Source organism: Ixodes scapularis, unplaced genomic scaffold, assembly GCF_016920785.2.
Source record: "Ixodes scapularis isolate PalLabHiFi unplaced genomic scaffold, ASM1692078v2 PGA_scaffold2__306_contigs__length_199485367, whole genome shotgun sequence".
NCBI lineage: Eukaryota > Metazoa > Arthropoda > Arachnida > Ixodida > Ixodidae > Ixodes > Ixodes scapularis.
In genome coordinates this window covers 96,191,680-96,206,952 of record NW_024609857.1, presented here as the reverse complement: position 1 = coordinate 96,206,952, position 15,273 = coordinate 96,191,680, and the positions used below count along the sequence as shown (strand labels likewise).

Genomic DNA, 15,273 nt, shown 5'->3' with positions numbered 1-15,273 from the left:
CATACGTGATCACAACTTTCTTTATTGGGCAGAGATAGCAAATGTTTTCACAGGCTTCGGGTGCTCGAAATTTTTTATAGATTCCCAAAACTGTACGGCAAATCGTTAGACAATGCGGTTGCACTCGTGAAACTTTCTAGCATCACAAACATTCAGCGATACATAGTGATCCCAGACGCCTACGTTCACGGCGCCCTTCATTAGGTGGTTTACGCCTACCATGTGTACGCTTGATAGTTGTTCCGAGAATGAAGCGACACTACCGCTAGGTGGGTTGATAAACCTGGCGATCTTCCAGAGCCTTCCATACTATCGAGCTTCTCTCTCTCAGTGCGCAAAGGTGGTCGAGCTTCTCCTCGCCTACCCCTCTGGTCGCATGACGTCCCCGTTAACCAAACAGCGTCGATCATCTCGCTCCTCCTCTCCTACCCGTCAACCAATCAGTGTCGAGCCTCGCGGCCATGCTTTTATCTGTGCTTCACGAAATGCCGAGCACCTAGCCAAAGAACGTTTCATGTTATTAGTGCCTCAACTCACGGCGATTTGTCGTGACATACTGGAAATAATCTGTTTCCGGCGCTCGCAGAGCACAGACGCAAGGATGGCAGGCTCCGACGGAGCTGCAGCGATGACGGCCCTTTCGGGCCGCAGTTTTGCTGCTGCTGACGCTACCCAGGGTTATCGCGTTGTTCTGCCTGCCAAGAAGCGTTTTTTTTTTAACACCCTGTTAGTGCACTACGCCGTCACCGTGGAGCCGTACAGGATTGCGAATTTCATAACAGGACTCCAGACTTCAGGCGTGCTGCAGGACCTCAAGTCAAGTGGTCCAGATGAATCATTTCTGGGTGGTCACATTTCATGCCCATGCTTCAAAGAATAAGCTGCTGGAACTGAAAGAACTTCAGATCAAGGCCCGGCGCTGCTTGGTACTTGACCCGAACAGGGTCGAAGTTCGACTCAAGCTTCATTGGCTGCCCAGTGAGGCTCCGGACGATATTGTGCGGAAGGCCTAGGAGTCCATCAGCCGGGTAGAAGGAGTAGATAGGGAGTCCAGGCACGAAGAATGTTTCAGAGTTGTCGAATTAACCACACGGAAAGTGCACCTGAGGCTCAGGGACAGTGTGACGACGGACCGGCTGACTCACCAGTTGCAGATCCTCAACATAGGACACCGATGTGCTTGAGGGGCCGAAAAACTGGGCACGTTCGCCGAGACTGTCGGGTACCGCGCTGCGATTCGTGTCGGCGGCTCGGGCACGTCATGGAGGATTGTGCGCAAACATGCGCCTCGGTCACTTGCGAGACTCGTGAGGATTCCTATCTAGATATCGTGATGGACGAGGAAGAGGCCGAGGCCACCGTTGGTGAAGCAAAACCTCTGACGGCGGAGACTGTGCAACAGTCTGACCCCACCAGCGCGGAACAAGGGGGCCAGTCGTCATGCTCGTTTGGACAGTTGCCAGAAGCATGCACCCCCCACACCAGCGATGAGAAGAAAGACGAAACGTCAGATTTTAAACAAGGAGAGGTACTACAGAACAGCACGGCGACAAAGCGAGGTGGGAACAGTGGAGACTGGGACAAGACTGCCCTGGGTGTCTCAACCGGCGCCACGGTCAAGCGGCCTTTGGAGCTTGCAGAGAGTGGTGAAAGTACGGACGAGGACGAGCCCGGTTTGTCCGATCAGCGTCTGAATTATCTCTCAACTGTGAAAAATCGAAGAAGCCGTATTGCTGTGAAACCCCGCATTCCCCCGGACGGCCGGCGCCGACCCAGCCCGAAGTAGGTTGCACACACTCGACTACGGTGACTTTGTGTTTATTGGATGACTTTGAGAGTTCTTTTAAACAGTGTCCAAGATCAAAGTTACCCTCCTCAATGAGCGAACAGATGTCGCAGTATTACAGGAAACAAAGCTCACAACTGTACACGCCGAGCTCGCGACAAAGCTCTTTGTACATCTTTTTTTTTTTAATCTCGCGATTCTAGTGCGATAATGTACAGCACTGGCACGAAAATTCTTGTCCGCAAAAATAAGGGCATTTCACTCTTTCTAGAATGGGAAACAGACCGCAACTTCAGTGTACGCGCGGTAGACTTGCCGTGCCATAGCGAAGTCTGTGTACCCTCCCAACGAATCTGAGGAAGAAAAACTTTATTTGAAAACCTAGAGCGGTATATTGAAACACCGGCAAAAATTATTGTCGGCGGGGATGTTAATTTTATACTAAACGCCAAAGAATGCTCAAATGCTCCGAAACAAGATTCGAGCCTTGGGCTGTTAGGTAACTTCTCAGAGGCCATGACTTGCAAGACGGAGCTGAAGTGGTGAATGCTCCGGTGCTGACTACACACACTGGCAAGGACAGTGTCAATCAAGTTTAGATCGTGTCTATGCGTCCAGTGAGTTGGCGCGATCAGCCAGCTTTTATCACACCGAACCTGTCGCTTTCTGCGACCGCGCACAAGTCAAAGTTAGGTTTGGAAGGACAAAACCAACGAAACATGACCCATATTAGAGATTGTAGAAACTTAACGAGCCTCTGTCCGAAGGTCACAAAGGTCATGAAAGAACTCATTATAAAGCAAGCAGAAAGACAGGCGAAGAACGTGGTGAACTGTGAGCTGCTGAAAGCAGAAATTAAATTAAGCTTATTTCAGTGTGACAAGAAAAGATGAATAGAACGCAACAGAAAATAAACTTTTAACGAGTACCTTGAATACGCTTATTCATGCTAAAAGTCAGGCACCAGGCTTGTTTGGCGATGGTATAAAGTAATGCCAAGGACTATTGGCCAAATCAGAAGAAGAATTTAAAAGCGTAATGATTCGCCGCAGAGAGCAAACTTTAGAACGGGATGAAGAGTGTCAATGAAGATAATCTTTAAAGAAAAAAGCGGGAGCAAGCAAAAAACGAAACAAAGAATTATAGCCCTCCAGGTGGGAGCATCGGTTGTTACTCAACAAGGCGATATCGCGCGCAAACTTGTCGAATTTTTCTACAAATTGTTTAAGAAAGAGCAAACTTAGTGAGCATATAGTGCGAGCGTATATAAAGCAAATGCCGAGAGTAGAGCAGTGGCGGAATCGGTAGACCAAGATATAACGGTTAAAGAGTTGCGCAAAGCCATTAAAAAATTCAACGCCTCGGAAGTCCCCGGGCATAGATGAACTCGGAGCAGCTTTTTATAAAAAAATTCACGGAAGAACTATCGTGACTGGTTTGTCAAGTTTACGCCCATACTTTACTGGCATATTCGGCTGGTCGTACTTCAGCACTCCAATCCTTTGAATCGGATCTGGGATACACGAGAGCGCCTCCATGTCCGAGCTGAAGAAACGGCGCGCCAGTCGAGTGCTGGGCCACTTCTATGAGCGGCCCGAGCGTTTACGCGAAACCGGATACTGAGGACAATTCCCGCAACCGCTCCACTGCCATGGCGCAAGCTACCACCTGATATGAAAGGTTTAGCAAATACCATTCATCCATCCATGGATGGATGAATGGTATTCGGTCATGGGGTCATGCGGTGGGGGCGCTGTAGCGCCCCCACCGCATGACCCCATGTTCACACGAAATATCGCAGCCTTCAATGCGGATGCTGGCTTTCGCTGCGTGGTGCCCCGTGATGCGTCGAGCACCTCCTGCACTCAGCGGAGCACAGCGGGATCTGCGCGATATCCAAACGCGGCGGCGTCCGACGCCAAACCTCTCGGCCGAATTGGCTCCTTTCTCTTTCAGCTCGACGGCGGAAGTGGCTGGAGTCGCGCTCCTACCGCCCCCACTTCGAAGTCAGAGCGCCTCACAGCGCTACGAGTCAGAGGACGGAGCTTTCCGAAAGTCTGAGAGTGCTCTGAAAGAACCAGTTTGCATACACTCAGGGCGCTTGACTTCCACCAACCGAATGGGCGTCGGCTTTTCAGAGTGCTCTAAGAGGCTGAAAATTGACCAGCGGATTATACCATGAGAGACAGCTCCTTGCTCCTTCCATTAGGTAGGCGGTGACAGTGTAAATACCCAAAAAGACTGCTGATGAGAGAACGCGGTCGGCTGACGATTATTGGCCAGTTACCTTACTGACGAAAGAATATACAATTCTCGCTAAAATATTCGTGACACGTTTCCATAATGCGTTGGTAATAGTCGTGGGGGGACATAAAACGTATTCAGTTAAGTCGTATTACCTCAATGGTTCCCAAGAGAGAGCTTTCAATGTTTAAAGGACGCACAATTGGCCGGTTGAAAGGACTCACAATTGGCACCAATCTTCATATTATTCAGATGGTGGCCGAGACCTCGAGCGCAATGCAAATGAAGATAGCCGTATTGCAGATATATTTGAAGAAACCACTCGACAAGGTATCGCACTTTTTTTTTTAATTTTCATTACTAAAAAACATTGCGAAGTGGGAGGAAAAGTAGGCAGATTTGGGAGGTTATGCTATATAAATATCACCACTCATCTTTTAATTAATGGCTGCAAATCCAAGGCCATTCTAGCGTGCGCTTCGGCAAGGGAAGGCTGTCCCATGTCACCCATTTTATACGCACTTTGCTTGGAGCCGCTTCGCGGGGCAATATTAAAAGACGCCAATATACGAGGGGCTAGCTATAGCTGCGTCGCTTGTCAAGTTCTTAGCCTACGCTGATGATGTAAGCATAGTGTGTTCATCAAGACCTGAGCTATGACTCGCACTCATGCTTATAAAAAATTTCTGCAATATGTCGGGGGCTGGAATGAACGCTAGAAAATCCTTATGGTCTCGGCTGGGACCCTGGCCGTCCAAGTCAGAGTTGTTTATGGACATACAGTAGATTGCGTCGTTGTCTAACTACTTAGGGGTCAGCTCTGACTTAGCAAGGCTGTTCAGTGGAGGACGCGGCGTGAGGTTAAACGCCATTAGAGCCAAAGCTGCAGAATGTCACGACAGAAACATTTCTTTTTTAAACCGAAGTGATGTGTGCAACGCAGTCTTCTTTTCGTGTGCATAGTATTCAGCACAATTTGTGCCACCACAACGTAGACGTGAAAAAAAAAAAAAAATGCAACGCATTTATGCGACGTTCATTTGGAATTCTTGTTTCCAAAGAGCACGACGAACTAATATCTTTGTCAGCCAACATAGGTGGCTTAGGACTAATGAATTTCGGTATCAAGTTAAAAGTGCATCAGTGTATGCTTTTTCGAGACAGAAAAGTGTCAATGTCAGTTTCCGCTCTGCAGGCGCTTGGGTGGAGGTATCTTTCCTTCTTGCTTGACGTCGACAATAGTGACGAAGCAGCCAAGAGAGCGCTGGTGCTGCTCTGTTAAAAAAAGAAATAGCAGAAGCGGTGATGCCACCTTATACAATTTAGCGGACTTCGTCATGACACAAGGTAGAAGTGAAAGACAAAGACACATGAAATCATGCCTTTGTGATTCCTTACCTAGGATTTGATTGGCCGACAAGCTGCTGGCTATTGAATGGTGACTCGTGCGGCTAGATGTATTCCTAGCGGACATCTTACTTCAGATGCGTTTCATCAGGGGATCCTATAGTGCGTTCCTTTTACGACGATAGCTGCTAGTGGCCAAGTTTCGCAGCCGAACCCGGGGTGTTTCGTGTAAGTCGTGGCTGGGAAATTTCTGCGCTAAACTTGGGGGAAACGTTTCTCCCCGAGATCTAGCGGAAATATTATTCCCCTAAACATAGCGAGAAAATTGATATGCTGTATTTAGGGGGAACATCACTCCGCTAAATGTAGCGAGAAAGCTTATCCTATAAACGAAATACTGTCAAGGGTCACTACGGCGTCACATGACGCTCTGACATCTGGTGAAACCACGACGTGACATGACGCTCTGACGGTACGTGACACACGATAACAAAACATTGCAAAAACAAACGAAGACAAGCAAAGGGAGTACACCGAACAAGCGCTGACTCGAAACTAATATTCATTGGAAATCAAAACCCAGCAAAAACAAACAGCGTAAAAATAAAAACACACACACACAAAAAAAGCAAAGAACAAAGGGAACCCTAAACGAACAATAAGGGGCCAGCAAGAACACATCAATCCTGATTTCACAAGTACTAATAAACTCTACCTAATTGTTTACTGGCGGCTGTGCTGCGAGCGCCATAGGACTGAAATTTCAGGAGGTAGAAAATTATAAAGGCGCTGGTAATATAATGAAGGTTCCAACGCCTTTTGAGATTTAAATGCGTAGATAAAACTATTTTTTATAAAATTCTGATAAAGTAAACAAGCTACAATACAACTAACTGGCACGGCACATACGTATTAAAAAAATTCGTAATGAAATCGTTGTTTTCTACTTCCTGTGAAAAAGGAGGAAAACTCTTAATCATTCGAATGGCCTTGAATAATTTTCGGCTATTAACACTCCCAAGACGATGTTCGACAAAAAAAAAAAAAAACTCCGCCAGAGTGAAAAATCACATTCAACCAACTCACAATATATCAAAAATCGCAAAAGCGCAAAAACCATAAGGAGCACTTACAAAACAAATCTCCGGCACACTGGCTACGAGCGCACGAGGCGCAGATGGGACAATTGCAACTCACTACGCAGCTTCCTCATTTACTTATAATGCTCAAATCTGTAAAGAAAACATTGTTGTTTATAAATACCATTTCAAAATAAGATTAGTCGATCTACCTGATAACGCTATCAATCCCAAGCCTTGTAATCCTCTCGCTCGCATCCACGCTATCTGAACTACTGAGCGCCTTAATGAGTCAATAACACAGTCGTCACCATTGTATCCATACAATAGGCTATAATATTCGTTTAAAAACACCAGTAAAGATTTATTGGGGTAACGAGAGAGAGCCAGGTGGGTTGTCTCGGACGCACAGCTAAATTTATGCGCACACGTTGGCTGGTGGTGCAAAGTCGCTCCCTTGGGGTCGCGTGAGAGACATTCTTACAATCCCCTCATGCAAAAGATTGCTCAAGTCTTATCCAACCTTGGGTTTGTCACACGAGCCAAGAAAAATAATTGATCTCGATAAAATCACGGCAACGTGTACCTTCCTTCATTCCCTATATCAGATGCGCAGTCAGCCAGTTCCTCCAAGCCTACCCTAAATAGCATAAGAGCCCATACGGCCACATACAGAAATGGCACTTAGAGATGTGGCTCGGTTATTGCTGCGTATTCCTCTCGGCTTGAAGTTTTCCGGGTTCAAGGGCGATTACTTCGATGAGAGATAGAGGAGGCACCTTCCTGCAGGCTTGCGTATCCCGAAGGCAACGCGGGTCTATACCGGCACCCCCACCACTTGCGTCGTCGTCGTCATAAGAGCTGGACGCACCGTTGGGAGACCGCCGACTCGCTCCAATGCTGACAGTCACCATGAACCCCGGAAGCTTGGCCTTCTTGCTCGTGTTGCTGCTCTTTGGTGAGTAAAGCATCTTGTGCTCGTATACTCGTGTTACTCGACATTCCTCATATCATTTGACGAGATATGTTCGAGCGTCAACGCTATCGAAATCACCGGTGCGATAGCGAATGTATACTTTAGAAAAATGTTTGCTTATTTTGGTCTAGGCCCTCATGCAAAAAAAAAGAGAAAAAAAACTTTTTAAATGTTTGCGGTCAATTAAGCTTGTGTTTTCGACGACTTTTCACAATATTATTCAAAATGAATTTGCCAAAAGCTTTCAAATTAGGTGAGTTATGTAAATGCCTCGTTCGGGAAATAACACCGAAGATTAAATACGTATAGGTGCCACAAGCTTGCTTTGAGCATACATCGACTTTTACCTATTCGTTTAGTGCTTATCGCTGTTTTGTTTGTGAACAGCGCAGCCCCCGCCTCAAATGTGCTTATCCGGGTCTTCGTCATTGTAGACTAAGGTAAAGTTTGTATATAGTGTACAGGCAGCCTGTATGAACGTATGGTGTTTCCGCAGGGCGCTTTCTAAATGCCGCTATTGACAGGCTGAGGCGTGATTTGAAGCCTGACCATAATCTCAAAATGTCAGAGTCACGCGCTTTTTTTTCTTTCTATGTTTCGGTGTGTACTGTTTAAAAGTGTTGTTTGGTTTTTCACGTTATAAACAAATTGCCTTTAGACGTGTTTTGCGAATATCTCCGTGAATAAAGACAATAAGCAGTTCGCGCAAAATTGAATTGAGTAATAAACAAAAGCAAGCATGATACAAAACGGTTTGTGCCAGACGATACCTTTCGCACCAAAGTGGTATCGGATACTTGCCAGCTTCTTTCTATATATCATTGTTGTAGGCGTTGCCGAAAAAAAAAATAACGAAATACGTTACTCGTTGCTTGCAAATAAAAGGAAGGCGTTACCGACCTATACGTTACTTCAAGATAAAAGGAACGCGTTACCGCCCCACGTTACCTCATAATAAAAGGAACGCGTTACCGTTACCATTACCGATAAAAAGTAACGCAGCTTACTTCTGCGTTATTTTTTTAATGACGAATTACACTTTTGAAGAAAGAGTAAGGAAACAGGGGAGCTAATTAATGTTACAAATATTTGGAAAAAAAAAAAATAACCGGAGACGACGGACAGGGACGTTGATGTTACACATTTTCGAAAAAAGCGCAAACGACGGACGGTTGTACCGTGGTGGAAAATAACGAAGACGTGTGCGAATTCCGGGAGTCGTATGTGCGATAGATGATACATAAACGGTTGTATCAATGAAGTTTAGTAGCGGCGTTTGAAACGTTTTGTGTTTGTCCTCTTCTTCGTTCATCGACTCCATTTTTTTTTTCAGAAATGTGTAACACTTTTTGTTGTTTTGACGTTAAAGGTATGCGTAAGTGCCATATTTAAAGAAACATTATGCTCATGTAGAAACTGAATATAAATACCTTATCTTTTCAATTTCGCCTAAATACCCACAAACAAAACGAAAAAAAACCCCTCAAAATTCACAAATGTTTGGCGCCTAAACACACAAAAACAATTAAGTGTTTTTTTTTTTCAAGTTTTGGGAGTAATTTGTAACAAGTAACGCAATTACATTACACGTTATTCGGAAAAAGTAACTGAAGTACGTTACCCGTTACAGTTTTGAAATTGTAGCGAGTACGTTCCGCGTCAGCGAAAGAAAGTAACGCTTCACCGTTAACTGAACGCGTTACCGCCAACAGTGCTATGCATACGTAAAAATACGGACAACGGCTTGAGGTCGCTTACGCCTCCGCTGTGTACAGGTCTCAACTTAACTTGAAACAAATCACGATTATTGGAGCGGGCGAGGCTTAAAGCTACAAGAGGTTCACGTTGTCGAAAAAGAAGGTTGATCGAGTTGTATCAGCCAGACTTCGGTCACTCTGCATCGTAAAGAGATGTTGATGTTGTTGTTTTGACACGTAGCAAATTATCATGGCCGAGTTGATTGTTGTTGCTCGTGTGCTTTTGTTTCTTAAATGTTCAGTTGAAACTTGAGAGTGAGCACTTGTTGTGCTTAGTCCCTATTTTCTGACTTCGTTCTTTGCGCGCACTATTTCCTTTTTGAAATGCACAGATCATGGCGCGAGAAACGTTGAAAAGTAGAAATTCAACAAAACTAACTTCTTCTATTGTTCTACTCGCAACTTTAAATGGCTACACTTTTTTTTAAGAAAGGGGAGGGGGGATACTTTGGCACGAACCTGGGCTTACCTCAGTCTCCTGCAATAGGACGGAAAGCTGGGCCATCTTGTCTTCCGTCATCATAGGGGCACGTTACAGTTCACAAGGTAAACAGATGACCCTACCCGTCCTTTTTCCATCTGGTGCAACCGACGCATGAAACGGAGCAAGCGTATATACCCAAATCCGTAGTCACACACATTTGTTACATGGGATTTCCAAGAAGGCTGCAAGCGCGGGAACAGGAAAGTCCTGCGTTGACACCAGAATTTGGTTTTGAAGGCTTTTATTTTTGTCAGTAAAAACATATACCCCCTTTCCTTTGTCGTAAAAGATCCCGTGGGCAAGTTTCATTGTTTTGTTTACATAGTAAAATACGTAAGAAAATTAATAAATTTGAGACAAATGACATGTAAGAAGTTAAGAACCGGCCCGGCTCGTCATTCTTCACCTTCTTCAGCTTCTCGTTGTAACTTTATTGAACCTTTTTTTCAGCTCTTAGGTGTAAATATCATTCTTACCTTTTAGAACTTCCTGTGACAAACTCCAAGAACAAGAAAAAAAGCAGACTTGTAAACAATTACAATAAACAAACGCGTGAGAGATACATTCTAAGAAATCGGTGCGATGGCAAACTTCCTACCCTTTTACAATAAAAATAATAATTTAAAGACACAGTAAACAATATACACTGCCTATATAATGCGCACCATTACATAGGTGTATTATATGCAATGGAGGCGCTATGAAAATAGACGGATAATCTAGCAAATAATTATTATTCAGCAAAAGATTCGTACCGTGCGTACTTGGGCGGAAGCCAATTGAGAAAACCAGCGTTTTTCATATTGGTGCTATATTTCTTTCTTCTTCCGTCAGATTATTTGTGTAACCGCCGTATGTACGTTGAACAGAATATTAGTTCGAATGAGGGAGGATAAAAAAAAATCAAGATGGTTCGAAACGTAGTTCTGATCACACCGCTTTTAATATGGTAAATTAAATCAGAGCTTTCCCATAAGAATCATACCGCTTATTTGACACTCAAATAAAAATATCATTAGTTCAAATATATTTTCATTGGTGCGACGACGAGCAAAAAGCGATCCACTCTAAAAAGAAAAGCCCGTGCGCCTAATTTCCTGCACAATACCCGGAGAGCCAATCACCGCCACTTACGGGGGCTGCAGCTCAGGGAATGACGATGCCGAAACATATGTTTAGATAAAAAAAAAAACGCACTTTCGGCATCGTCATTCGTTGAGCTGCCTCCGAAAGTTGCGGTGATTGGCTCTGCGAGTGTTGTGCTGGAAAGTAGACGCACGGTCTTTTTTTGGAGTGTATGCTGTCGAAATCAGAGCGTTGGTTTGTTTTTTTGTTCCTTACACTTGATTCCCCGGCCCCCCATGGTCTGCCATATTGGAAGTCAAACGAAGCGCGAAATGCGTCTAAGGTTGTTCTGTCATCGGCTAGCATATATGCTAGCCGATGACAGAACAACCTTAGACGCATTCTTCTACGACCCGCCATCTCTTTCTACAACGCTATGAAATGCATTCTGAAGATGCTCAATAGCTCTCTTCTGCGCAGTACTCTTTTGCGGAAGCAAGAAAGGGTCATTGGTGAGCGTGTCTTCTGTCGAAATGCTTTAATTTCTCATTTGTTTTACTGGATCAATTTAACTGTTTTTTATTCCTGCTAGTGTGTTTCTACATCTCTTTCTATTAACTCTGGCACTGTTAGCTGAAAGCTACCTGTTTCCTCTTTAGATATAATATATATACAGGGTTTTTATTTTTATTCTTTCAGATTTGTTTAAAAAAGCCGTGAAAGCTACACTTATGCGGTTTGTACAGGGGAGTTATACGGCCAAAGGGACATAGTATACGGAGATAGTCGGAACTATCAGTCGGATAATTAAGGAAAATTTGTTAATTAACTTTTTAATTAGGGCGAACAGACATATAGTTCCAATTAGAAACTTGCTGAGCATCATCGAAAGCCACTAAATCAACCCTTTTTAGAAGTTTATAACGCCGGGGCAGCATTTTACGACGTTCTGTAAAAACGCTCCATTTGAACGTGTTTCTAGATTTCGGTTTCTTATCGGACCGTATCACCTCCTCGCCTCCCTCGTAGAATGGAGCGAAGCAGGGCGCACGTGTGTTGCGCGTCTAGGGCACTGGACAGCAGGACAGCGGGCGCATAGATGCGCTCCGATAAGAAACCGAAATCTAGAAACGCGTCCAAATGGAGCGTTTTTACAGAACGCCGTAAAATGCTGCCCCGGCGTTATATCCTTTTAAAAAGAGTGGATTTAGTGGTTTTCGATGATACTCAGCAAGTTTCTAATTGGAACTATATGTCTTTGGACTAATTTAAAAGTTAATTAACAAATTTTACTTAATTAGGCTACTGATAGTTGCGACTATTTCCATATATTATGTCCCCCTGGCCGTATAACACAAAAAAGCACAAACCGAATAAGTTTAGCTTTCATGGCCTTTTTTAAAGAAATCTGAAAGAATTAAAAAAAGAACACCCTGTATATATATATATATACAATAAGTTAGGAATGTTTTCAGCAAACCCTTAAGTAATTGTACCTTAGAAATGAATTAATGAGTTTTAGACGTCGCGTATGCGGCTGTGGACGCGTACGCGGCGTGTTTTCGCCCGGGGCATGAACGCCGCAAAAGTGGAAGCTGTTTTCACTAGGCATCCCTGCTATAGTCTTAACTCAAAAGTGACTCATATTTTGATTTACTAATTTTTTTACAGCAAAAAAATATTTTACTTGAGAAATAAAACCGCCTTTGTCCTAGCAAAACGTTGGCTTACATCGGGAATAAAGACTTCTTAATTGAAACGTATTTCACGTCCTAACATATAATTTACAGTAATTTACTCTCCCCACACTCTTTCCGGAATTGCGATCACTAAAGCGAGTATCTGGCCACTATTTGAAACTGCACTTAGCGACAACATAAATATTACTTTGAGGCTATCGATTAAAATCAAATAAATCTAATTCAAATAGAAATATGGGCTGTTCACCAAATAAATTTGATTCGTTTGATTAAAAAAATTATTTAGTTTCCCCCTGATTTGACAGCAATCTATTCACGCTTTCCGACCTCCGCACTCGTGTAACATTACCGCGTAGAGCGCTAAATTTTACCGACGAAAGCAGTGTTCACGTGCACCGGCTGTACGGTAATGTTTCTTCTCAAGAAAAGAAAGAAACCCTTCCTCGGACGATTCAACCAATTAACTGAGTCGCCCACCGTGTTTCTTGTCTTTTCAGCAATTCTCGCCAACGGTCAGTTCTACGGTGACGGCGGTTTTTCAGAATTTCCAGGGCGGTTCCGAGGAAGAGCGGGAGGCCAGTTTCCCAGAGGAAGTTCGCCATCAGGCTTTGCGCGAGCGTTTCCAAGACGAGCCTACGCCGAAAGCTACCCCGTAGGATCGTCTGGCGGCTTTCCCGAAGGTCTATCCACAGGAGCCAGGGTCAGAACGTGCAAGGTAGGGCTCCCTTGCAGCAGATACAGAGGCTCTAAGAAATCTGGAGCGTCCGCTTTTCCGCAAAGCACTTGGTGGGGCCAATCGCTGCAATCTGCGCAGAAAGCTCGGCGAATGACGAGGCTGCACATGTGTGTTAGACCTAAACAATAAAAAATAAAAAGCTGCGCTGTGGCAGTGAGCATTGTGAAACGTCAAACTAAGTGCGACAGCGGTTTCCTGATTAGGTATATAAATAACGATTATCTCTCCGCCAAGGGCTCTGCGGAAACGTGCGGAAACGCTTCGTAGGTTTCGGAACTATTCGATCATTATTGCTTTGTTATTCGCTCTTCGGCGATCTTACTGGCTGACACTGCGACCCCATTGGCTGCGGGCGTTTCACTTAGCCCCCGGGTTCCCATAAACAAATTTTAAAAAAATATACAAAATGCAAAATACATGGGAGGTGTATATATCTGTTTGTGCCTAAATTTCCAGGAACACACATGTCCCCTTGGAACCCGGTGCGTAGCCGCAAATGTTCGGTGTGTTCGAGCTCCGTGCTACCCGATCCTGACCTGTGAGTATCAAAGAAGTCCTTGTTGTCGAGCATGTTTCTAAAAAAGAAAAAGTGTAATTTGAAATAATTTTTAGCGTAGCATAATGCTCAAAATATGGGACTCGCTTTTAAAGCTGTAAGGGTCCTTTTTTAAAACTTTTTGATATTAATACTGTCTTTGTGTGGAACTTATTTAGCCTTTGTGGAGTTTCATTTTGAGTGACTGGAATACTGATGTGTAGGTTTCAGTGCTTAGTTTACTTCTCTTCTTTTTTTTTTGGGGGGGGGGGGGGGGGAAGATGTATGACTACATGGATATTTACAGCTACCATGCTTGGTTTCCACCGACCTTGCTAGTCTCATGTCCGAAAGCATTAGGATTGTTGATAACGTAGTCCCAGATTTTTTCTGTTCGCTTAAATTAGTCACTTATCGCCGTGCCTTAATTCGTGCATTAATTCGTGCTTATCAATTATTTTACAGGTATTTCCTAAACCACACAATCAAGATGGATGAGCGAGACCTGTATTTTCGCTGTTTCAGAAAAAAAAAAACCAACGTTCATGTCACTGCCAATATTTATTTGTACTTTCATGTTTAGAGTAAGTGAATTACTGGACAAAAATACATGGACGAAGCGTATAATAGAACAAGGAAACTCTGAATAAATAAAATCATATAAAATAAAGAGTGTACTTGCTCAAAAAATGTTTGTAATTTACTTCTGAAGTTTGTTAATTGAGTAGTGGCAAACTATGTGCTTCATGTAAGCTATGCCTGACTGAGCTCACCGGCTCCTGCAGTTATTTTTCTCCAGCTGCTTGCTCTTGTTCTGACAAACTTCTTTTTTTTTTTTTTGCTTTGTTTTTTTTTCTCTCTCTCAAGACATTTTTAGGCATTTTTTTTTCTCAAGTTTTCAGTTTCCATGGTATTTCTAAGGATCTACGAACACACACTGGAAGACGGGTAGCATGTAAGATGTAAGAAGCAACGATATTTCCGATACAAAAAAAGGACGTATATCAAAGCACGCAGCTTTCTTCCGAGGCTGGAAACAGCGTTGCCAAATCAAAAAGTTGCCGCGATACCCAACTCTCCTTGAAACTTCACAAGATTTCACGAGACATTAAATTTGACTTGAAAAGACGCCTAAAAGAGGTCAATCGTTAGTGTTGAAACGCATATTTTAGATAAAACACGGCTGAACCCATTCAGTCTCAGGTACACGTTGTGCATAGTGCACAACGGGCTCAACGACACGACTCTATACAGTGAAAATAAACGGACCAACTTATGGCTCCAATGTCAACGCGCTCATTGTAATGTCACTTAAAAAATATTTAATAGGTTTTGCGCATAGTTCAAGCGCTACACCAAATACCTTCTAACACATTTAATTGCCAGAGGAAAGCAGCAATATTTCATGCAGTTGAAGCGTGTACGTTTTGGTAAAGATGTAAAAAACTGATCTTAAAACGAGCACAAAAATATCGTAGCTTCGGTACAATTAGAAGGTCATCCGCAAGCTGGCGTGCTAACTAATATGTACTCCCTGGTTTATTTACAAACTATTTTTCAGGCT

At 43.7% G+C, this 15,273-nt stretch overlaps 1 protein-coding gene across 1 annotated transcript; it reads left to right on the top strand.

The window, feature by feature from the left end:
* The first annotated feature begins 7,314 nt into the window (after nucleotides 1–7,314).
* On the top strand, nucleotides 7,315–14,244 carry LOC115323731. Its single transcript, XM_029984093.4, has 4 exons — nucleotides 7,315–7,414; nucleotides 12,936–13,153; nucleotides 13,631–13,712; nucleotides 14,175–14,244. Exons 1-4 carry the CDS (start codon nucleotides 7,354–7,356, stop codon nucleotides 14,183–14,185), a joined length of 372 nt encoding a protein of 123 aa, XP_029839953.2. The 5' UTR covers nucleotides 7,315–7,353; the 3' UTR covers nucleotides 14,186–14,244.
* Nucleotides 14,245–15,273: the final 1,029 nt, after the last annotated feature.

Bases quoted from the DNA above. Each gene is read 5' to 3' on its own strand.
- LOC115323731 (XM_029984093.4), top strand. From the start codon at position 7,354: ATGCTGACAGTCACCATGAACCCCGGAAGCTTGGCCTTCTTGCTCGTG. The intron at 7,415-12,935 runs GTGAGTAAAGCA...TTGTCTTTTCAG, and splicing joins GCTCGTGTTGCTGCTCTTTG to CAATTCTCGCCAACGGTCAG. The intron at 13,154-13,630 runs GTAGGGCTCCCT...CTAAATTTCCAG, and splicing joins CCAGGGTCAGAACGTGCAAG to GAACACACATGTCCCCTTGG.